Source organism: Macrotis lagotis, chromosome 6 (genome assembly GCF_037893015.1).
Source record: "Macrotis lagotis isolate mMagLag1 chromosome 6, bilby.v1.9.chrom.fasta, whole genome shotgun sequence".
Taxonomy (NCBI): Eukaryota; Metazoa; Chordata; class Mammalia; order Peramelemorphia; family Peramelidae; genus Macrotis; species Macrotis lagotis.
The window spans coordinates 233,631,578-233,656,330 of NC_133663.1; the positions used below are offsets into that span (position 1 = coordinate 233,631,578).

The 24,753-nt window shown below is 34.8% G+C and overlaps 1 protein-coding gene and 1 pseudogene across 4 annotated transcripts in view; both read right to left on the reverse strand.

Annotated features, from left to right (window-relative positions):
* Window positions 1-24,753, reverse strand: part of WWC3 (WWC family member 3) — a 232,391-nt gene that overhangs the window by 71,536 nt on the left and 136,102 nt on the right. For 3 of the 4 annotated variants that reach the window (XM_074192481.1, XM_074192482.1, XM_074192480.1), the window contains exons 5-8: window positions 13,122-13,251; window positions 9,075-9,224; window positions 7,948-7,974; window positions 4,187-4,260 (exon numbers count right to left, since the gene is read on the reverse strand). In XM_074192481.1, the coding sequence (XP_074048582.1) occupies window positions 4,187-4,260; window positions 7,948-7,974; window positions 9,075-9,224; window positions 13,122-13,251 (381 nt within the window). The remainder of the gene's footprint in view (window positions 1-4,186; window positions 4,261-7,947; window positions 7,975-9,074; window positions 9,225-13,121; window positions 13,252-24,753) is intronic. The other variant, XM_074192479.1, reaches the window with a different exon arrangement.
* Window positions 13,272-23,926, reverse strand: LOC141491489 (uncharacterized; annotated as a pseudogene).

Sequence of the window (24,753 nt, forward strand, 5' to 3'; positions counted from 1 at the left end):
GAGCAGGGAGCAGAGATGATTTCAAGAATGTTGACTTTATAAGAAAAGGAGCTATAGGGGAAGATTTGAGAGAAGAGTTGGCAGCATAGGCTAGGAGGGAGCTATATAAATGAGGAATTGTGACAAGGATTTTTAGCCATTGAAGAATCTACTTGTTTGAAGATTGTTAATATGCATTAGAGAGGAAACCTTCCAAATTCTTCAGAAGCAAAAATTTGTATGGCAAATCAACACGAAAATTATTATATAAAAGATGATCCCCCCCCCAATTTAGCAGCATTTATTAAATATCTATTATATGATAGACACCGGGAAAACAAAAACAGTTACCTTTTATAAAAAGTTTACATTCTGGGACAGCTATTCTTATTCAGTTGTATCCAATTCTTTGTGACCCTATTTTGGCCTGGATTTTTTTTTTTGGCAAAGATACTGGAATGGTTTGCCATTTCCTTCTCCAGCTCATTTTACAGATGAGGAAACCGAGGTAAATAAGGTTGAGTGACTTGTCCAGGGTCACAGCGCTAGAAGTGTCTGAGACTGGATTTGAGCTCAGGAAGGCAGATGCTTTTGACTTCAGATCTGGCATTTTCTCCACTGCACTAGCTGCCCAGTCATCTGATTACCTAACTAATAAATACCGCGTTTAGACTCCACTACAAAGGAAAATTTATTAAAAAGAAATTCCAGTCTGTAAATGGGAACTACCAGTAATGAAATGCATGGAGGGAAGATTCTAAAAGACTAAACCAAACAAAAAATTTAGGGACATACTCTACAGTAAAGCTCTAGTATACTTAGAATACTCAAATACTTCAATCAATTTACTGGTATGGATATTTCTTTCCTTTTCAGACATTTATTACAATCTCTGTCTGAATTAGTGGACTGTCTTTGTGAATTGCTATACCTAAAAGCCCTCATCATTTGGGAGTCCAAATTCTGATTATATAATTCTACAACCTTAACTAAGGATATCCTTGGGAAACAAAAGCATAATCTATTAGCCCTTGGAAAGGCTGAATTACCTTAGTAAAAGCAGACAGAGTTTCAAGTTCCATCACGATAGGTTTCGAAAATCAAACGCCATCTCCATGCCACAATGCTGCATCATCATAGAATCTCGTGGATATGTTAATCTTTTGAAAAGATACGTGGGATGTTTCTGTCTTCAACTCCAAACTTTTAAGATTTCCTGGCTTTCTTCAAAACTTCTTTGCTTTTCCTGTATTTGAACTACCAGAGCCTTCCCCTTTAAGGCTCCTTCCACCTAGTCTCTATAGATCTCATATCTTCCAGGGACCATATTTTTAACTTTAACTTTTAACCCAGTACTTTGTACAGAGCATGACAAATAAAAAGTACTTAATAAAATCCTCTCAATTGATTGCCATTAAGAGTTGCTTTAGGGTGGCTAGGTGGTGCAGTGGATAAAGCACTGGCCCTGGAGTCAGGAGGACCTGGGTTCAAATCCGGTCTCAGACACTTAATAATTACCTAGCTGTGTGGCCTTGGGTAAGCCACTTAACCCCATTTGCCTTGCAAAAACCTTACAAAAAAAAAAAAAGAGTTGCTCTAAATAAAGTTTTTTTCATACACTCTCTCTTGTCCTTAAATGTATTTTTAATCAGTATGACAAGGTTATTTCTGTATTCTTTTTTAGACTGCAAGAAAATATCATGCTATATTTGATAAGTAAAGGTCACAGTGAAATATGTAACAATAAACTCGACTGTAGCAATGATCTTTTTTCTAAGTTTTTAATACAGTACAGAGAATTCCTTGCACCCACACTGAGCAGTTTCAGTAGAAACATGCAAGAATGAACACAAGAATATTTACTCGAGACAAAGGTGCTACAGAAATGGCAGCAAGCTAGGGAGAAGGAATGCATGATAAATGAAATATGTGGCCACAGAGATAACTAGTGTAGGCAAATAAGCTTTTTAGAGTTCATGTAGAAATTTAAAGCCCAACATTCTAATGTATAATGTAAGAAAACAGAACTAAGCTATAATATCTGCCAAACAGTTTTTATTCTTCAGTCTTATTAATTTTTTATGGCAATTTTTACATTAAAAAGTTACAAAATAAATACACACAAAATCAGACTATGTTGACAGTGGGAATAGCCATCTTTCAAAATCCCTTTCTTTACATTAGAAAGTCTATTTCATTAGGGGGGAAGAGCAAGGAAAATATTTTAATACCAGACACTACTCCCTTATATCAGAACACTTCAGTTTGAGAATATTTTCCCAAGGTACAAAAGGGACAATGTGACAAAAACTACTCCCAAAAAATAGGAGGGGAGGGCAGCTAGATGGTGCAGTGGCCCTGGAGTCAGGAGTACCTGAGTTCAAATCCGGCCTCAGACACTTAATAATTACCTAGCTGTGTGGCCTTGCGCAAGCCACTTAACCCCATTTGCCTTGTAAAAACCTAAAAGAAGAAATGGGAGGAGAAATGCAAGCGTATTCACCAATACTTATTTTCACTCATGTTCTGTGGATAAAGCCAGAAGGATAAAAGATAATATCAAAATGTCATCCATTTTCATCTGCTTTTTTTCCTTGGTTTCAGCTTCATGGAACATGATACCCCTTCCAGAATAAACTCATCACTTCTAAACTTACCACCATGCAGTTAAATCAAGCTTTATTGATACCATTTCCCTCTTCCTCCTCTCCTCTTTGTTCGGGGAGGGGGGCTGGAAGGACAACCTAGCTCCTTCTAATGCCTTCCTTCATAAAGGGCAGAAATTGGGCTCAGCTTACTCCCCTATGCATCTGTTGCCCTGCCTGGTTTCAACTTTACTGAGTGAGATGCCTCAAAACCCTTCATTTTTATCCCAGCTTTCCTGACTCCTTTGGTATGTATTTCCTTCCCTTTAGATTGTAAGCTCCTTGTAGGTAGGAACTGTCTTTCTTTGTGTTAACTGTATCCTCAGTCCTTGCACAGTGTCTTTGCAAGTCCATGGAGGCATTAAATACATGTTTATTGTACTGGCTTGGAAATTTCATCTCATTTCTTATTTAAAGACATTGTATCCATAGAGCAGATAATAAGTCTTTCTTTGAAATTCTTACAACTAAAGCAGAGCAGATATTAAAATAGTTTGTGAAAACCATACATTATTTTTGGTTTCCAAAGATTAAAACACAGAAAGATTCTCTCTAACTTCCACTGTAAAATTGAAATTAGATTCATATTGAAACAAAAACATTAAAACCACTTCAACTCTTTTTTTTTTTAGGTTTTTGCAAGGCAAATGGGGTTAAGTGGCTTGCCCAAGGCCACACAGCTAGGTAATTATTAAGTGTCTGAGACCAGATTTGAACCCAGGTACTCCTGACTCCAGGGCCGGTGCTTTATCCACTACGCCACCTAGCCGCCCCTACTTATTTAACTCTTAACACTCTTGATTGATCCATTATTTTTAAGTTACATTTGCCACCACTTCCTCCAATGATATAAAAAATCACGAGTAGGAATCATGGTTAAAAATATACCTAAAAAGGGGCGGCTAAGTGGTGCAGTGGATAAAGCACCGGCCCTGGAGTCAGGAGTACCTGGGTTCAAATCTGGTCTCAGACACTTAATAATTACCTAGCTGTGTGGCCTTGGGCAAGCCACTTAACCCCATTTGCCTTGCAAAAACCTAAAAAATAAAATAAAATAAAATAAAAATACACCTAAAAGTCAGTGGGTTTTTTTAAACCATGCTGGTTAAAATTACTTAATTTAGTTTACTACTCATAACATTTAATGTCCTAACAAAGTTTGGGGAAGGAGAGAAAAGGAAAGGCTAGGAGTTATTTAAGTATTTGTTTTCATCATTGGAACAATCTCATGATTTCATTTCATCATCATCAATAGGAGGCAATAAAATTTTAATAGCATTTTAAAATTGATATCAAAATATATCCCTAAAGTCTTTCATTCACTATGAAAAAGAACTTTTTTTTTGTTGTTGCAAGGCAATGGGGTTAAGTGGCTTGCCCATGGCCACTCAGCTAAGTAACTGTTAAGTGTCTGAGGTTGCATTTGAACTCAGGTACTCCTGACTCCAGGGCCTGTGCTCTATCCACTGTGCCACCTAGCCGCCCCTCTTTCATTCACTATGAATAAAATTTAAATTAGATAAACAGAATACTAATTTTTTAAAAAGAAATGTACCGCTTACCTCTTTTTGGCCTCTTCATATTGCCAATTAAGTCGAACTCTGTCTACAAGTCTTGTTTTATCATCAAAGCCAAACTTTAAAGAATAGAAAAAGAGGAAAAGGTTGAAGGAAGACAATATGTAAATAAATATTCTTGATAATATAAAATTCACCTAATTTTCTAACCTTAAAAATAATAACATTTAAAAATCTTTCAACTAAACATCGTAAATAAATGGTTTTCAATTAAAGAGTGTTGCTGGTATTAGTTATATAAATGTATTGAAAAATCATCTTTAGGAAACTATGTTTTTAAAAAATCACAAAAAAATCAAATTTATGGCTAAGATTTAAATGGTACATCAAATATTGAAGTATAAGTAATAGAAGTCAAAGATAATATTGAATTGTCATATCTTTTAGTGAATAATATGTCAGAGCAACAAATAACAGGACAAAACATTTTATAATAAATATCTGAGGCTCAGGAAAGTTCATTTCCAATGTCAATGTTATGTTTATGAATGATGAATATTATGAGAAATAACACATTCTGGATGAGGACCCACTAGGTGAGATTATATGATATTATATATGATGGGATTATAAGAATAAAGATCAGAATTCAGAATTCATAAAATTCTAAAAATTGAAACATTTAAAAAATTGTAATGTTCCAATATATGATGGGATTATAAGAATAAAGATCAGAATTCAGAATTCATAAAATTCTAAAAATTGAAACATTTAAAAAATTGTAATGTTCCAATATAGATTAACATAGAGTTGTACAGTGAGGGAGGAAAATCAAATCATTATGAATAGAATATGAGGAATGATTTATGTGAAAGCATATACAAATTGGGAAAGGAGCTGGACCCATGATTTCACTAACAGGGAACTCCCAGATCGAAATTCTCCTTCAACTAAAGCATATTGGTACCTTTTCTGTAACTTAGAGTCTTAAGTATTTTTTTTAGTACTGAATAGTTGTCACACATAAATACACACACACACACAATACATACCTACATACATATACACATATAGATTTCTAGTTTGAACATAGTTGTTTGTATGTTGTTGTTTCATTAGATTATAAGATTCTTGAAGGTAAGAACTGTTTCTGCCTTTCCTAGTATGCCATGCATTTAGCATGGTGTGGGGAACATAGAAGATGCTTAATGAATTCCTGTTGACTTGGCATATGTTTGCATATTTATATACTTAATAAGTATGCACATTAAACATTGAACATAATTAGCAATGTAGTTAAACTTTTGAAATTGTTGTTACTAAAGCCATAAACATATAACAGAGAGAATTTCCTAGACCAACAAAATCATAGCTCTAGCCAAGAAATTAGCACCACCACTGCCATTCTCCTCCTCCTGTTCATTATTAGTACTCTTCAAAATCATCAGCAGTCAATAAACATTTATTATAGGTCTACTATGTGCCAGGCACTATGCTAAGAGCTGATGAGACAAAAAGAGACAAAACATAGTCTGTTCCTCAAGGAGCTCAGAATCTAATGGGGGAGTAATAGCAGAGCAACAGTAGCAGTAATAGTAATAGTAGTAATAATAGTAGCTAGCAATAGCAGTAGCGGTAGTGGTAGTAATAGTTATAATAGTAGCAATAGCAGCAGTTACAGTAATAGCAGCAGCAGCAGCAGCAGCAGCAGCAACAGTAATAGTAATAGTAATAATAGTACCAGCAGCAGCAGTAGCAGCAGTAGTAGTAATAGTAGTAGCAACAGTAGCAGTAATAGTAGTAGTTGTAGTGGTAGTAGTATTTGTCCTTGCAATAGTAGTGATATTGGTGTTGTTAATGGATAGTAGTAGTAATAAAAGCTGTGATATTAGCAGAAATGCAAACTCAATATTGAGATATACAGAAAGGGGACTAAGAGTAATCATATGAATATAGTTAGCTCTGTTAGACCTTATATCCATTAATATGAATGCTATTCTGTATGATGATGATGTTTGTCTTTCATTCCCAAAAAAGACCATGACATCAGGGAGGTGATGCCATGAAGAAGCACCTGAACTGAATTTGAGTGAGGGGGATTGCTGTGCTAAGTCACCCACCTCACTTTCTTCTCCAAAACTATTTGAGCTTAGTGACCAGATAGGAATCAGGATGACTGGAGATGACCCTGGATGTCCATCCTACTGATCACAAGATAGTATTCGGTATGCCAACTAGCTGCTACATTACATAATCTTGTGTTTGGTTTGATGGACAGATACAGATATGATGAGAAATTCCTAGATTATAGATTACAACTACTATTACCAAAAATACTTTCTGGAATCTCAACTATGAAATAATCGATATCAATAGGTCTGCACAGTTTGGTTTGGTTTGGTTTGGTTTTCCTTAATAATTAAATGAACATATTTTTCCAAGAAGAGAAAATTCTAGTTCTGGATCACACATATACACTTTACCAACCCAATCAGAACATAACATGCACAAATATTCCTAGATCATTAAACCTCTGTCCTTTTTTTTTGCTAGAGAAGTTAAAAGAAAACTGGTGGTCAGTGAAAAGCCTTGGATTTTTGAGACTAATTACTATCAAACCCTAGATAAGTGATTTAATCACTGTGAGTATAAATTTCCTCCTCAGCAAGAGAGGGAAAATAATACTGGCAAAACCTTACTAAGAGGGTTGTTTTAAGGATTAAATGGAGAGAGAGAGAGAGAGAGAGAGAGAGAGAGAGAGAGAGAGAGAGAGAGAGAGAGAGAGAAAATGTACTTTGTAAATTATAAAATACTAGACAGGTCACCTAGTATTATTAACTTATCCCTGAGATTAATGACAAAATCATTAGAAAGTTACCCTTTTAAAAAAAATCACATTTAACTATATATTTGTCCCATAGCTTTGGTTGGATAATTATTCTCAAAACATATAACATTTGTACTCTTTCTTTTTTTATTTCATATTATTATTAATTCATCATTTAAGTCTCTCTCCCAAGTTCCAAAGCCCCTTTCATAGTTACTTTTTGTTTTCTTTTTCCTCTTATGAACAAAAATTATATTCCACTCTTCCTTTTTTCCCCCTGGGTCAGGGAAATCTCAGCGTGAAAACTCCCTCCACTAATACAGATGGTATCTCATCTTTAACTTAAGATCTAAGGCAGTTTCCTAGGTCACTGAAGGATGTGGAAATTTAAGATAAGGAGAGTCCCAACAGCTAGCAAGTTTCAAAAGCAGTATTTGAACTCATGACTCTTGAGACACGATTGCCTTTCAAGTTAAAAATCTTAGAGTCCAAAAATGAGATAGTTCTCCTATGTTAAATTATATATTGCAGTATTAACCTGCCATTCCCTAGCAAGAACCCATTACTAGTTCCTGGTCTATTTATGATTTTGAAATACTAGTCTACAGTCAGAGAATTGTAAGAACTAAAATGGAGACCTGACAGGGCTTTCAGTGGTTATATTCATGGTACTATTCAAACTCATGAATACACATCTTCCAACTAGGTTTAACAGGTAGCAATCAACAGATGTAAAATCTTAAATCCCTACCCTGTGATTCCAAAGTCAAAACTCAATCCTCTTATCTATGCTGCCAAATTTAACTCTTAAAAGTACAAAGGCATTTTAAAGTACCAAGACACAAACAGAAGTAGCCAATAGGCATAAAATGGGGCATAATTCCTAAAATTATATTTTTAGGACTTTTTGAGAACCTATGAAATAATTTTCTGATTTTTATAGACAGGAAAACTGAGAACAAGAGATAAATCTACTTACCAAAGGTCCCACACCAAAAGTACTCAGCTATTCACAGTGGTAAAGAATATGACAAAAGTTGGTTAAGGGTGTTGAAGGATAGTCTTCCCCCCCCCCGTTAATTAAAAAGACTCTATTTTACTTCATCATTATTAGGTCTCTCTAGCTCCTCAAGGGAATCTGAATCTTAACTTTGTAAGTTCAATCAATCCAAGCACTATGCTAAATACTGAGGAACACACAAAAAAAGGTAAAAGACAGTTCCTGTCCTCAAGAAACCTGCAATCTAATGAAGGAACTTAGTCTAATGGATTTTTTCAAAAAGAAAAGCAGATGTTGTTACTTTTTTAACTCCAGAGATGAAAAGACTATATCCCTTAACAGCTACAATAGGAAATTCCATCCTGAATTCTTCGTAGAATTTTTTTTCACAGTAAGTTGCTGAAAATTTTCCCAAGTTCTTAAACAAAAATAATTTCAATTCAATTTGATTTTGAATACATAAGAGGCAATATGTATAGAGAATAGGGAAGTTGGGCTCCATGACAAAAAGACCTGAGTTCTCCATGACAAAAAGACCTGAGTTCAAGTACAGTCTGGTCTCCAACTTATATAGACGGAGTGACCTTAGGCAATTCAGTTAGCTTCACAGTTTCTTGTGGCAACTCCTGGAGACATTTAAATTGCCAAGCCTATGATGAAAGAACTGTATTCACGGAGGGAGTTTTCCTCATTCAGGAGAATTCCACAGTTACAATTCAAAACAAGAAAGTAAAAAACTCTGTACCACATATTAAATGTATAGATATTTAGAGGAAGATGAGTGTCACTAAAGTCCAATCAGCAGTGATAGCAGTCACTACACACTACAATGTGTGCAAATCACAATTAAGAAAACCCAACAACTCTTAGGCACCTAAATCATAAGCTCAAAAATTATGAGCATTCTACACTAGTTTAATAGAGAAACAGGGGGAAATGGTATTTCTATTTAGCCTTTATTGTCTGTGCATATGCGTGTACACACACACACCCCAAATATTTTTTAAATTAAAATGGGAAATGAAACAGAATAAATCATGGCAACATAAAAGCAGTTTTCTTTCCCCACCCCCTCTCCTCAAGCTCTTTTCTGTCAGCCAACATACCTCTCCAATGATGTCAGTTTGAGAACCAGCGTCACAGTATTGTTGAGGTAAACAAGAACCACCAAGGGAACCATAATTATGAGACAAATCTTGCAGAGAGTCGGAAATACAACAGCTATTCCTGAAACCATCCGTAAGCTTAGCCAGGCTCTGAAATGAAAGACAAAAAAAAATATGAAAGCAGATGTTAATTTCAATCCTGTTTGTTTTCATTTTTATTTTTTTTTAGTGGTAGTTCAATCATGATGCTGTAATTTTTACCATTATGATATAGTATATTTCTTGCTTACTTTCCAGCTTCTGCCCTCTCTTGCCCAGAATACAGGAGGAGATTTAACCCTAATAGAGATACATTTTCAGATCAACCAAGTATTTATTGAGGATTCATTGAGTGCAAGGGAAACACATGCCCAGTAAAATTTGTAATCAGGAATAGCTGAATTCAAATCCTGTCTCAGGAGACTTACTTAATATATTATAATCCTAGGTAAATCACTTCAGCTCTGTCTCAACTTCCAAATCTACAAAATGAGGATAATAATAGCACCTTCTTCCCAGGGCTGTTGTGAGGATCAAATGAGATGATGATTGTAGAGTGCTTATCACAGTGCCTGGTACATGATAAGTGCTGTATAAAGGTTATCATCATCATCATCACCACTACCACCACTACCACCACCACCACCACCACCACCACCACCACCACCACCACCACCACCACCACTACCACCATCATCATCATCATCATCATCATCATCATTACCATAAATATTCAAGCTGGAAGATTCCTTAAGGGTCATCTACTCCAGATCTACTTATCCTAGAGCCATGGATAGATCTTAGTGGGAGTGTGTGAACTCTAATGTGCATGTTTATTTAAGTATTTCTGTTTTACTTTGCAATCCTACGAGTTTATTTTATTCATTTAAAAACATTATTCAGTCCTCCATAGGCTTCCTCAGTCAAACAGGTCCATAACACAATAAAAAAGTTAAGAACCACTCATTTTGCCCCAGTGTTCTCATTTTAGAATTGAAGAGAATTACCAAAGCTGATTATTTTACAGTTTATAGAAGTAAAGACATTTAGATCTTGAAGGAACCTCAGAGGTCATATCACTCTACTCCCCTCATTTGACAAATGAGAACCTGGAGTCCCAAGGAGGTTAAGTGAATCTTAACTAATAAGGATTGGTCCAATTTTCAACATTTGTACCTCAGCACCTAACATAATGCTTTTCACATGGTAGGAACTTTCAATCAATAATTACTAGTTGGTAGGTTGCCTAATGTTGCATAGGTAGAAATGCTATATTTTCTGGGCCTATCTAAAAGTACTTGGACAAAAAGTTGTTGATGTCAGGCATTTCAACTACAAATAATTCTACCAATTTTCTTTACCTTTGTTTTCAAATATCTATTTTTCTCATGCAAAGAAATAGGTGCCTATACTGAGATATCTTAACTGTTCAAAGGGTAAGCCCAAACTTTTAGAGTCTTTCTTAATAATGAAGAGGAGGAGAAGAAGGAGGAGAAGGAGAAGATGGAGATGGTGAAGGAAGAGAAGAAGGAGATAGATAATATGGGTGAGGAGGAGAAAGAGAAGGAGATAGAGAAGGAGGAGAAACAAAAGGAATAGAAGGAGATGCAGAAGAAGATATAACTAATATTTGTATAGCACCTACTATGTGGCAGGTTGAGCACTTTTACAACTACTTTCTCATTTGATCCTCTTAGTAACTTGGAAAAGTAGGTTCTATAATCACTATTTTACTGATGAGGAAACTGACAAAAAAAAAGGTGAAGTAATGTGCCCAGAATTATATGAATGAGGCCAAATTTGAACTCAAGTCTTCCAGATTCCAAATTTGAAAAAGATCTTTAAAGTCAAATAAATGTTTTAAAGCCAACAGAATACTTAACACATGTCTCCTGTCAACTCAGGCAAAGTTCACTTAATTTCTTGACCTGATTTTTCATTATAATTCTGTGTGGCAAAAAAATATTTTCATATGACTTTGAATAAGCCAGAAATAAAAAGTAAACATGTATTCTGGCAGTCAGTAGAAACCACTAGTATCCTCTATCCACAATTAAATTAAAAATAAAAAGCTTGACTTTCTTCCATTTTCTAAGACCTAGTTTTTGAGATAGAGATCTTCAACCCACCACATTAATGTAATTTATCAAATACAGAAGCTACTATGCACAAGACCCATCAACTGGGTTTAAGGCAGAGTGTGACCCTTTCCAGAAGCCAGCAATTCCAAGATGCCTCAGGTTATTACCCATAAAGAAGTAAATGAATTTCCACAGCTAAAGTGGCCAGGAGAAATTGTTTAGTTTATGTACTCCAGGTCCACAATGTAGAGGAAAAGGGTCATCTGAATCTATAGGAATTTATTCTGTTGATTCCAAGGACATCAAGAAGAGGAAAAATGGAAGACAGACATAGTTCTCTCCATTAAAAAATCAGAGAGAATTATTTGCCTTTCTTATATAGCATGGCAAACATGGGGAAATAATTGGACTTGGGAGTCAGAAGACCTGGGTTCTTGTCCTATATTTTTTACCAGCCTTATGACCCTTGGCAAGTCACTAAAGCTGAATCTCAGTTTCCTTAGCTACATTATAAGAATAATAATTCTTTCCTATCTATCCAAGAGTAGTTGGGAAGATTAAATGATGCAATGTACAGGACAGCAAATGAACTTGTGCTTTCATAAATAGAATTTCTAATTTATCAATTTTTTTTAGTAGCTTGGTGGCATGGTATATGAGGGTGATAGAAATGGGGTTTAGAAAAATCTAAGTTTAAAATTTTGCACTGGATAAGCTGGCTAAACATGTTTCACAAAAAATCTATCAATCTCAATTTAATTCCCCTCACCTGTTAAAAAAAACTCCAAAAAACCAAAAAATAGCAAAGCTGTGTACTTGCTATATGCTGAAATCTACTCACAGTCACCTGTTCATTGCCATTATTTTTAATTCCTTGGAGAATGGAGTCTTCTAAAATTCAGAGATATAGAACTCAGTTTTGAAAAGATTCATCTTAAAGTGGCCAATAATAAAAATTCCCTCCCCTCCAATTGCCTTTTGCCTCTTCCATGTACTTGTTATGCTCCAATTTATATTTTATGTATATCCAATACCTTATTTATGTATATCCAGTATGCCTTACTTCCCAACAGAGGGTAAGCTGCTCCAAGACCTGAAAAGTGTCTCATTTCATCCTTGCATTCCTAACATGGAGCAAAGTGCTTTGTACAAGGCAGGTGCTTAACAAATGTAATTTGAATTGACTTTTCTGACATCTGGTTCATTAAACATATGGTCCTAAGAATCATATAAAGATTCTTCTTTAATTGGTTTAGAAAAGTTAATGGCCTTCTGAATACAACAAGGCTAAGTGTCTCTGAAAGGCAGCTAGAAGAAAACTATATATCATGATGGGGGCCAGAAATGCAAAAGGCAAATGGTTTTGGCACTTTCCTCTGAGAAGAGCAGAATGGTACTTTAGCATTCTCTACCATCAAGGTTCTATTCTACTTTTCTGGTTATGTCTCATTTTATGTCCTACATGAGTTCTATATTCCAACTCAAATGTTCTTACCCCACTGCAAACATTCTGCAACTGCCATGTACAGTCCAAACTCTATGTCTTTAATCATATCAGCTCTTCCCTCAAATTTGTCCCCTTTTATCTTAGCAGTTTTTTTAATTAAAAAAAAATTGTTTAATTAAGAACCTCATTCAAGACAATAATCAAGAAAATTCCAATCCAATGTTGAGAATAAAGATCAAATTGAGTATATTACTCTACTTCCTTTTAACAAAAGGCATTTTTCCTAAACAGTCCAAAAAAAAAAAAAAGAGGATGGAAACAAAAAAGTCAAGGGTATAATCTAGAAAAGAAAATTACATATAGCAAAAGAAATGAATTTTGTGTGTGTGTGTGTGTGTGTGTGTGTGTGTTTGGGAGAGGGAGAGGGAGAGGGAGAGGGAGAAAGATAAGTTTAAAAGCTGCATGTTCTGTCATTCTTACTTGCATCAGGTCCCGCCTTTCTTTCTCGCCTGTACAAATAGCTTTTTTTATGGTACGGAGCTCACTTATTATAGCCTGGGCTTCATCCAGCTTGTAATTTGTATGAGCACTTGACATCTTGCGATCAATTCTGTTAAGAAAAAGTCATAATGACAATTTATCATTATACATTCATCACAGAAGTTATGAAGTCCCTTTGAGACCAAACACCTTTACTGAATCAACAGTTAAATAACCCACCAATATATTAGCATGGTTTTGTTGACAGAACATCTTTGATACCAAATAGCTTCCTTCCTGAATACAAGGGAGATAGTATGACTTTACTTGGCTGACTATACCCCTTTCTTGTTTCTAAAATGGCATGATCTATTGTTATTTTCACCTCTTTCTATTGGAGGGAATCCTCAATAGATTTATTTTCTTTCATTTGCTCTGGGTACAAGCAGTCCTGATGAAGACAATCTGGTTCAGTGTTTTCATTTCCTCTAAGAATTATTATGGAAGAGGATCCCCTTATTTGTCATTTAGGATATGAGTACAGATGAGGAAACAAAAGAATCATGAGAATCTATTCAAATTATATATATATATTTTTTTCTTTAATTTTATAATTATTGGGTACAAAGAAAAAAATTTATGAAAAGTACTAAAGGGACTAATGAATAACTTGAGGATCACTAGAGTTTGTATAGCACTTTCTAAAGAAGCAAACTTAGTAGTATCTCAGGATACTCAGAAGCTGAGCTTGTAGTGATATGCTCTATAATGGACAAAGTTTACTTAATGATCACACACTGAAATACATATTTCCTTGCCCTACAAAATGGACATCTATATTTAAAGGAACGAAATAAGCACTTCTTAAGAAGCTTTTATATGTTAGGTACTGCATTTGCTCCTAACACAAATTCTGTGAGGTAGGTGCTATTATTATCCTCATTTTACATATAATGAGACAGATAATGGTCAAGGACTTATCCAGAGTTATACAATTAGTGAAATCCAAAATTTCATAGCTAATAACTGAGATTAGATTTGAACTCATGTCTTCCTGACTGAAGTGCCAGTACTCTATCCATTGAATTATCTAGCTAAAGGAGAAAGTAAAAATTCTATTTCTAGCTTAGCATAAAAAAATAGATTTCTTTTAGAGATAAAATCATCCTACAGAAAAACTATGACACATGATGAGGTAAAAAGGGAAACTCATTTTACATACAACTCACAGAATATGATATCTTTAAGACTGGAAGTCACAAAACACTGTAACTACCCCTGAAGTTGTCTGACTTTTCTTTTTTCAAAATTTAAACTAACTAATGTTTCATGCATGAGACCTAGGATTGAATCTAGGTTCTGGTACCTTACCTTCCTTTGTAGCCATTAAGTTAGGTTTTAGTTTACTTATATATAAAGTGAAAATAGTAATAACTGAACAAGCTACATGCTGTTTCCCTGATAGAATGTAAGTTACACAAGGGCAAGAAGTATTCTACTTTTTTTGTCTGTTATCTCCCAATAGTACAACACTTTAAAATGTTTGTTGAAATAAGTGAAACTTATCATAGGATTTTTTCTGAGGAAGAAATGAAATCATATATTTAAAGGGTTTAGTATCTCTAAAGTGTAAATATAAGTTACTATAAGAGAATATGTTCAAGTGTCCTTATAGAAATAATTTTGTACCTTCAGGTAGGTAACAAAGGTTATTTACATTTCAACAAAACATTCCAAAGAATGTTTTCAAAAGAAAACCACCATGGAATACCAGCTGAAATGACTGCTAATTGTAAGGTTCATTTGCCTTCCTTGTAATAAGTCTATCAACTGACAAATACAAAAAAAGAAAGAGGAAGATTATGTGAAATGGTACAGAGTAAAAGAATTAAGCAGAGAAAAGAAAACAATATTCACAATAACTACAATGATATAAACAAAAAGACCCATACAACATACACACACAAACACACATAAACAAAAAAAAAATCCAAAGTGAAGATTATAAAATTATAAAGAAGTTGCATGGCTCAAAAGAAGAGATAATAGAAGTCACTACTATTCTACCTCTTTGAAAAAGTTTATGGTCCACAAGTATTGTGCATTGGACATATCTGAGATTCTTTCCAAGTACTGATCAATTATATTGATTTTTTTCTTCTCATTTTTCTTTTTATTTTTGGTCTTAAAATGGTATTATATGAGGCTCTCTGGGAAGGGAAAGAGGAAGGAATCTAAGGAAAACTTTAGTGATATAAAAATACATATTGGGAAGTAAACTAATTCATTAATTTCTATCTAGATTTTAGAAGATTTTGTGGACATTCCAAATTTAAAAACATATTTCAAAGTATTTTAGTATTTTACTTCATGAAATCTTCTGAATATTCTCAGCTCCTTTTTCTCCCTCTTTGCCATCACAACTGACAAAAGGAATTGCAGAGAATCACTTTCACTGCAATACTAATACCAACAAGCACTAGCAATATATGTGCATGTATAAAACTTGTCAACTAATATTTTTTTCTTGATTTATGTTTAATCACTCAAATTTTTATTAAGTATGAAGCAGAAAGGGACGGCTAGGTGGCTCAGTGGATAAAACACCAGCCCTGTAGTCAGGAGTACCTGAGTTCAAATCTGGTCTCAGACACTTAATAATTACCTAGCTGTGTGGTCTTGGGCAAGCCACTTAACCTCATTTGCCTTGCAAAAACCTAAAAAAAAATATGAAGCAAAAAGTAATAATATAAAAAAATCAAGAATTTATAAAGTATACATTTACACTGCCTTTACATAGGCAAAACATCAAGGCAGACAGGTTAGAGAATGAAGACAGACTCAGAATTCACTTAGTTCAGAAGTTAGCAGGATAATTCTCTCATTCATTCTCTCTCATACAGTTAATTGCTCGCTCAACCATCCATCCATCCGTCCGTCCGTCCATCCATTCATCCAACAAATCAGCATGCCACAGTGTGAATAATACTAGGTTATACACAGGGGTCAAGAGAGATGGATCCTAATTCTACCTGTGTCAGGGAAAGTTATGGTTCTGTAACTTTAAACAAGTCCTACTAGATCTAGGATCACTGATTTAAGACAGACTAGGAATTTAAGGTTATTTACTCCAATACTTTCATTTTATAGATGAGAAAATTGAGACAACAGCAGCATAGTAGCTAACTCTTGAATGACGGAGAATATACTAAATGAAAGCTGAGGACCCTCCTCCTTCTATCAAGTACTTATTGCGCAACTACTATATGAACAATAATGTGAACTGATAAATTAGAAATTCAGCTGAGCCTTTGAGCATACATAAGGAAGCTACCATCTTTGTATATGAAAATTATATATTTTTAGTTACCTGCTCTTCTTTTGCTTTCTTAACAGTAACTTATAATTTACAAAAATAACTGATTTTTAAAAATTCATATCTACTCATTTTACTCATGGAAGTAATTTTTTCTTTTTTGTTACATTTATTACAGCTTCATTCATAACAAATTTATATTTTATATAGATATAGATATAGATATATAGATATAGATATGTGAATAGGGCTTCAATATCATCTCATTAGGAATTAAGAAGTATGAACATTCCAAAATGTACTTATGTGGAGGAATATTGTTCAGACATGAACTCTAATATAGGAATTTAAGTTCAGACTAATACGTACTTCACATGGGAGTGGATTATCAAGAGTATGCAACCAAACCCCATTTTTCTAGAACCTGCCCTTTAATTTGAGTATCTTCAAAGCAAAACTTTTATTTTAAATTACCATTCCTCTCAATTTTCTTTTGACATCCAAATAGTGCATCACAGTCAGGATGTGTTTGTAAACAAGGTTCAGTACCCAAAATTATTTGTTCTATAAAATCAAGATTCGATGATAGGTTTAAATAAAATTAAACTTCAGAATAAATCTTTGTAGTTCCTGGGTGCTTTTTTTCGGTGTGAGTTTAAAGATTTTTTATGCCTTTTTTTTTTGTAAAATGCATTTAAGAGAAAGGAAGTATATCATTCAAATAACTGAAAAAAAAAAACCCTAAAAAGACATTTTAGAAATCACATGTCACCCAATCTCCTCTCTTTACCTAAAATGCTTTATGTTAGTACAATTTAAGATGTCAAGAGAATTCCATTAGCAGGAATACTACTAATAACTAAAGAGTCTTCTAAATTCCCACATCTTGAAGAACAATGCTGCCAGGCCTATAAGCTCATTCCCACTTAATGCTACAGATTATATCCAAAAAGAATGGAAAGTTTTGTTAAAACTCATGCCTTTTACATCACCAGCCCTGGCAGGGGAGCCTTGAGTTAACCACAGAAAGCTTCCTGCGAGCCTTTTATCAACAGCAGGTACTGTTTGGAAAGCCAGTTGTGCAGGAGGACTTGTCCCACAACCAGAAACAATGACCTTTTTGTCTCAGCACCACTACTGTATGTTTTCCTGTTATCAGAATATTAGTTCTGCTTAATGTTTCTCATGAGTCTGTGCTGAATGTGATATATTTTAATCTACTATTATTCTAAGAGTTAACAATCCCATTCTGTTCTGAAATTCTGAAGCATTTTTTCCCTCCAGCTCAGCTATGCCACAAGACTAATTCCTAATACTCATTCAAAGAAGGTCCTAAGTGTGAGTAAACATTCAATCATTATCCACAGATTTGAGCTTATTGATTTACTGAGAAAGAGTAAGAACATAGTGGATAGAGAACTAACCTCAGAGTCAGGAATCAATCATTCAACAAAGTATTTATTAAACACCTATTTTAATTATTTTGCTATTTGCCTCTCAGTTCATCATCTATTAAAAGGAAGGCATTAGAATAAATTATCATATACTAGGAAGACCTAAATTCAATTTCTGAACCTGAAAGATAATAGTTGGATGACCCTTTCAGCCCCCCAAAACTTTCAAAGACCATAAATTGTAGGAAAGGGACTGATTTATACTGACAAGAGGGAATTTCTTCTTAATTTTTTTTATTTAAGGCAACAGAGTTAAGTGACTTGCCCAAGGTCACACAGCTAGATAATTTTTAAGTGTTTGAGGTCTGATTTGAACTCAGGTCCTCCTGGACTCCGGGGTTGATGCTCTTTCTACTGCACCACCTAGCTGCCTACCAGGAATTTTTTAGTGAAATCCAAAAACCAATGAAATCTCAAGTTTGAGTGTAAGAGTAAGTAAGAAAGAAGAAAAGAAGGAGGAGGAGGAAGAGGGAGAAGGAGAAAGAGAAGAAGGAAAAGAGGGAGAGGAAGAGAAGGAGGTCTGGGAGTTAACATAGATGATACCTTTTTAATTTTCTTGTTTGTTTGAAGTGAGCCCATAGTGGGGTTTAAATAACAATTAAGACTGTAGATCATAAGCATAAGTAGATGGTACAATGGATAGAGAACTGACCCTGGAATCAGGAGGACCTGAGACCAAACCTGGCCTCAGATATTTGATTCTTAGTGGTGGAATTAGTGGGCAAGTCACTTAACTTTGATGGCCTCATCAAAAGTGGGAAAAAAAGAGAGAAACTATGTCATAAAAAAACAAAGAAAACATCCATTAGTTGGGAAATGATGAAACAAACTGAAGAATATCAATGGGATGAAATGATATTATGTCGTGAGAAATCATGACTATATAATTTGGAACTATGCTCAAAGGTCTATAAAACTGTATATACACTTAGACCAGCAATATACCACTACTAGACCTATATCCCAAAGAGATCATAAAAAAAGGGAAAAGGATCCATATGAACAAAAATATTTTGTGGTAGCAAAGAATTGGAAACTGAGAGATGTCCAACAATTAGGGAATGACAGAACAACTTGTGCAATGAAATTCTAAGAAATGATGAGCAGGCACATCTCAGAAAAGCCTAGAAAGACTTACATGAACTGAAACTGAATGAAGGGAGTAGAACAAGGAGAACATTGTACACAGAAACAGCAACATTATGTGAGTATCAACTATGATTGATTTAGCTATTTTAACAATACAGTAATGAAAGAGAATTCCAAAAGTCTTGTGATGGAAAATACCATCCATATTTTCACTTTGTTTACACTTAATTAGGAAAAAATAAAATGCTATAAACTGAAAAAATCATGACATGAAAAAATATGGGGAGGTAGGGGAAAAAAACAGGAATGAAATAAACAGAACCAGACAAACAATACACACAAATGTACAATGGTTAAAAAAAAAACTCAAAAAACTGAATGCTATGTAATTATAATAAGCAAGCTGGAGTTCAAAGGAGAGTGAGAGTATTAAGAATACCCCTTTCTCCCTTCTTTTCAGAGATGGAGAACTATATACATACACACACACACACACACACACACACACACACACACACACACAGATACCGATATAGACATAAATATAGACAGATACTTATATGTAAATATATATATACATATTCCCACACATACGCATATATAAATATATGTGCTTATATATGTATATAAAAACAGTACTAGAACTGATATCTTGATGTGAATTTCTTTTGAAATTCTTTGATATAAGAGCTAGCCCTCTGGATAGAGAAGGGAAGACAGATCTAACGGGAAACAAAGGTGATATAAAAATACAAAGGAGCAATTTTTTTTAAAACTGTATTTTTAGACTGATGTATACAGGTTCTAAATGTAACTGAACTGCTTCTTTTAAAGAGAAAACTACCCACTTTAAAAAACCAATTACTAGGGAAAATTCACTGTCCCCTGAACCTTAACCAAATCACTATTTTCTGATAGTGAACTGCCCCCCCTACTACCTCCTTAATCCAAAGGCAGAAAAACTTAAAGGATTCCAACAAGCAGAGGCTGCTTTGTCCATTTAAAACAGACTTCTCTGGTATCTTCCAACCTAGGTACAACTTCTCTGCCCAGAGGCACACACCTAACCCAGATACAGTGACAATCGAAAAAGTTCCAGTGTTCAGCTATCTTCAAAAGCTGGAATGTCAAGCACTGTGTACAAGGACACTTTAAGCATTGGCCTTTGGATCAAAGGAGCGTGCAGAAGAACTCAAAGGACTCACACCACATCTCTCATTTACAGTCTCTGCCAATGACTAATGTGTTAAACTAAAGCAGTTCTTTTTCCCTTGTGGCTGGCTTGATCCCCTGAAATAATTCTCTGGTAACTATTTCTCTTACTTTTCTGAATTGCTAAATGTATTGTACTTAAATGCTGATTCTAGTTGGGTTTGTTTAAAGAAATAATTTAATCAATTATTTCCTTGGTTTTCTATATTTAAAATTTTTCCTGAAATTTCTTTTAAGAACTGTTCTATTGGGCGGCTAGGTGGCGCAGTGGATAAAAGCACCAGACCTGGAATCAGGAGTACCCGGGTTCAAATCCGGTCTCAGACACTTAATAATTACCTAGCTATGTGGCCTTGGGCAAGCCACTTAACCCCATTTGCCTTGCAAAATACCAAAAAAAACCCAAAAAACTGTTCTATTTTTAAGGACCTTTGAAAAATGGATAATCTGACCCTCAGCTGAAAGTGTCTATAGGTTCTTAGAGAACAGTCTATCTAGAGGATCCTATATTCTACCTGTCATCTCTATTTGCCCAAATTGGCTATGATGAAGAGGGGGGAGGGGCGAGGGGGGGCGCACACTTCCTTCAAACTTCGACATCCAGAATCCATAGTTTTCTTTCAAGACTCATCTTCATTTCTATTTCTAATGGGAGCAGACCTTCTTGTTTCCCTATTTGTTAATGCTAGCTCTTTTTGTCCCCTAAAAATATCTCTTATCTTTGGTATACATGTTGTTGCAAACCATTGAATAACAAGTTTCTCCAGGGGAAAGATTCTTTTTTGTGTTCAAGGACTTTTTCCGCTTTGGATCTCCACCACCTAGGCCAGAACCTTGTACATTACAGTTTTATAGGAGGTTGTCAGGTGCTACAGTGAATTGAGTGCTATACACCTGGAGTCAGAGAGGTCTAAGTTCAAACCTTGTCTTAGGCCAAATGCTTGCAAGCTGAACAGTAGAACCATGCAAATAATAACATCACCTATCTTACAGGGTTCCTGTGAGGATCAAATGAGATAACATATACAATGTGCTTTATAAGCCTTAAAGTGTTCACAAATGCTAGCTGTAATAATTAATGAATAGTTAATAAACTGAATTGAATACTTTTTTTCCCACTATCATTGGCACCAACTCTCTGAACTTTGCCTGGTATACAGTAAGTACTAAATAAGTGTTTGCTGATTTATTGGTTATCCTTACATGATATTAAATGACATCAGAGGGGAAAATAATCTAAAGGATTCTAAATAAAACTGTCATTTTTCTTATATGTTTTAGAGCTTTGGCCATAATCACTAATTCCCAAAATTTACATCCACACACCTACCCACACATATTTAATACTCAATTAAATAAAAAGGAAATCATAAAGTACATCACCCTGCTGGATTACTGTAACAAATATCAAAAAGGGTGCATTTTAACACTGCTTCTATAAAATGCAAAAATATCTTTCATAAGTCTAAGAAAATAATTAACAAATTATTAAAGACAATGAAACAATGTCAAAAATTAAGACTTGATTACAAGTCCCCAAGTACTAACCCCCAAAAGACAGAAAACATATTAGAATATGAGCTCTTTGAGGGCAAATATTAGGTTTGATTTTGTTTGATTTTTTGATATACCCAAAACCCAGTGTGCTGTCACTCATATAGTAAGCAGTTAGTAAATTTTGTTGACTGACACACCTACTAGAGCTACCAAGAGAAATACTTTTTCTCCACCATATAGTTTCAATAACAGTGAACTCTATTTCATTTAGTAATAGAATAATTTTTAAAGCCTATTCTAGTTTTTTCTTTTGATATAAATATATTTTTTCATAAATCTACCCTCACACACAGGCCAATAATAGATGAATACAGTATTAATTTGACTTGAATACTGAAGTCTAAATTCTGCAGGGAAAAGTCATTTGTCTAGTCATCTTGGTCTAATAACAATCCCTTAAAATGAAATTACTTCTGACTTCATTCACTTCCCAGTTTACATGTATAGGAGGAATTTGTGAAAAACTGCATTTTTAACAAAAGAGTAAACTGTAAGTAACTTTTAAAAAATTATCCTATCATACCTAAAAGTAAAATACACTGTGCCACCTCTCTAAAAAAAGATCTTCTCTTTTAAAAAAAATTATAAAATATTCTTTTCTCTTTCACTTATGCCCAAGAGGAATGAAGGATCTTGTGCCAGTAAGGAAATCTGACCAAGATAAACAAGTTGAGGCTAAAATATTGGAACCAGCCAAACTCCTAGTGAGGCACTCTGGAAAAGAATAAACTGGGTATTCTGGGAAGCCAGGACAGCAGAAAAATTTCTGGAGGGAAGTCAAAGGTCCTTTCTTTAAATTACTGCTGGATATGAAATCAAAGGTGTCAGTTAGAAATATGGAGGAAAGTAAAAGAAGATTCAACAATAAAATATATCAGCCTGTGCATTCTTTAATCCTATAGTCAGTTCTCTAAGAAGTTTGCTATTGTTCAGTCTCATCCAACAATTTGTAACCACTTTTTGGGGTTCCTGGAAAAGATACTGAAGTAGTTTGCCATTTCCTTCTCCAGTTTGTTTAAAAGATGAGGAATGAGGCAAACAAGATTAAGAGACTTGCCCAGGATTACACAGCTAGTAAGAGCTGAGATCAAATTTGAATTCAGGTAGTACAGTCTTCCTGACTTTAGACCCTTTATTCTATTCACCCAGCTTCCCATCTCTAAAAAGTATAGTTTTTCTTCTCAAAGTTTGGGATAAAATTTCTTTACTGTTTTTTTTTTATTCTTAACTAAGAAATATATCAGAGCCAAGCCTTAACATTAACTCTTCTTAGAAGGTTATTTTGGTTTTTCTTCCGTCTTATCCTCTGTGTCATCTTTTTTTATGCTTGGTATCTTCTGGTATTGTTTCCTCTTCCAGGTCCCTATCCCATTCTTCCACCTTTCTCTGCTTGATCTTTAGTAGTCTTTTCCTTGGTGTTATCCTTTTTGGTCTTATTTCAGTGCTTACCACTATATGAGGGCAACAACATGATTGTGAAATATCAGCTAAATTTTCACTGAAATTGGTGTCCCCTTCCCAGTCTTCACAGCATCTTTGACACTGATACCAAGGCAGAGAGCTTGCAAGTCTTTCTTGAAAGTATCTGTTTTCTCTGTCTATTCTACGAAGTTCTCTTTCTCTCCTATCGCATCTTTGATTGTAGTCACTTGAGATGTCATATGCTTCTTGGGTCCTCATGATGAAAAGCTATCCTCTCCATTAGCCAGTGATTTTCTCTCTCAATGAGTTGAAGCCTGTCTCCTTCTTAAATTTCTTTAAATTGAGTTGAATATGGTTATGGATCAAAGGAGGACAAAAGTCCACTATTGCTTTGGCAGTCTCAACCTTTCTCCTGTGGTCTTTGTAGGCTCTCTCCCAGGATTTCCGTTTGAATACATTGTCACAGCAATTATGCACAGGACGACAGGATCGATGCATTTTGGATTGTTTTTTGAGTTTACGCACCTCAATACTGAGACGTGTCACTTTTACACAAAACTTCATGCAAAGCCCTAGGGAGTATAGTTTTTTGCAGATCACATGGTAGTTGTCATGCCATCCAAATGGGACTTAGCTTTCCCCCTCTGCATTCTGCGAAGACCACACTTAAAATTTCAGAAGGCTTGTTCACTGCCACAGAAGACACTGATTTATACAAATACTAACCAAATATTTTCCCAATCCCTCCCCTTGACTTCAACTCCTTCTCCCACCCCCCTCCCTCCACCCTTCCCACTCGTATTCTGAGACTGTACTATGAGGTTATTTTGTACCAAAAAATAGCACTTGAAACCTAGATATCAGAACCCCAAATCATTTAACTACATTAATTCGTTCAAGCTGAGCTTGATGGAGATGAAAAGTTTATCTGCCATCTGCAAAGGACTGAAAGGGTGGAATCACAACCAATATTTCCTCTTCCTCCTTTGGGGTTATGCAATATAGAACATGTGCAACAAAAATTTAATATTAATGGAGCATGGGTGAGAAGCCAAGTCCAAATCAAACACTGATTCTCAAGGAAGCTTGATCTCCAAATCAGTTAATAGATGGAAGGTTGGGTCCCTGAAGTTTTGAATGTGCTAAACAATCATGTCCAGTTTTTTAGCTTCCTTGCATGTGCCATCTATCAATCAATGGAATGATGGGAGAGGTGGGTGTTCAAATAAATACCTTATACTAGGCAATATGACGGGAATGAAAAAGAGGAATAGCAACTGAGAAATATTTTAGTTCCACTTTAATGCCACTTCAATTCCACTAGATAAATTCCCATTATTAATTTATAGTACTCCCAGATGTTTTTGTATTTTTCCTCTACTTTCCAGCTTCAGTATCTTGAATTCTATCTGTGCTTTCCATCTCTATTTGAATAAGCATAGAATTTTAGATGTATTCACTACCTTTCCCCCTTCCTTAAAGATTTGCTTCTGCATAATCAGTGATAGTTTATTTACCCACTTAATCAAAGAGCAAACTACTTTTTACATTATATTTTGAAGGGTAAAAATAATATTTAGAA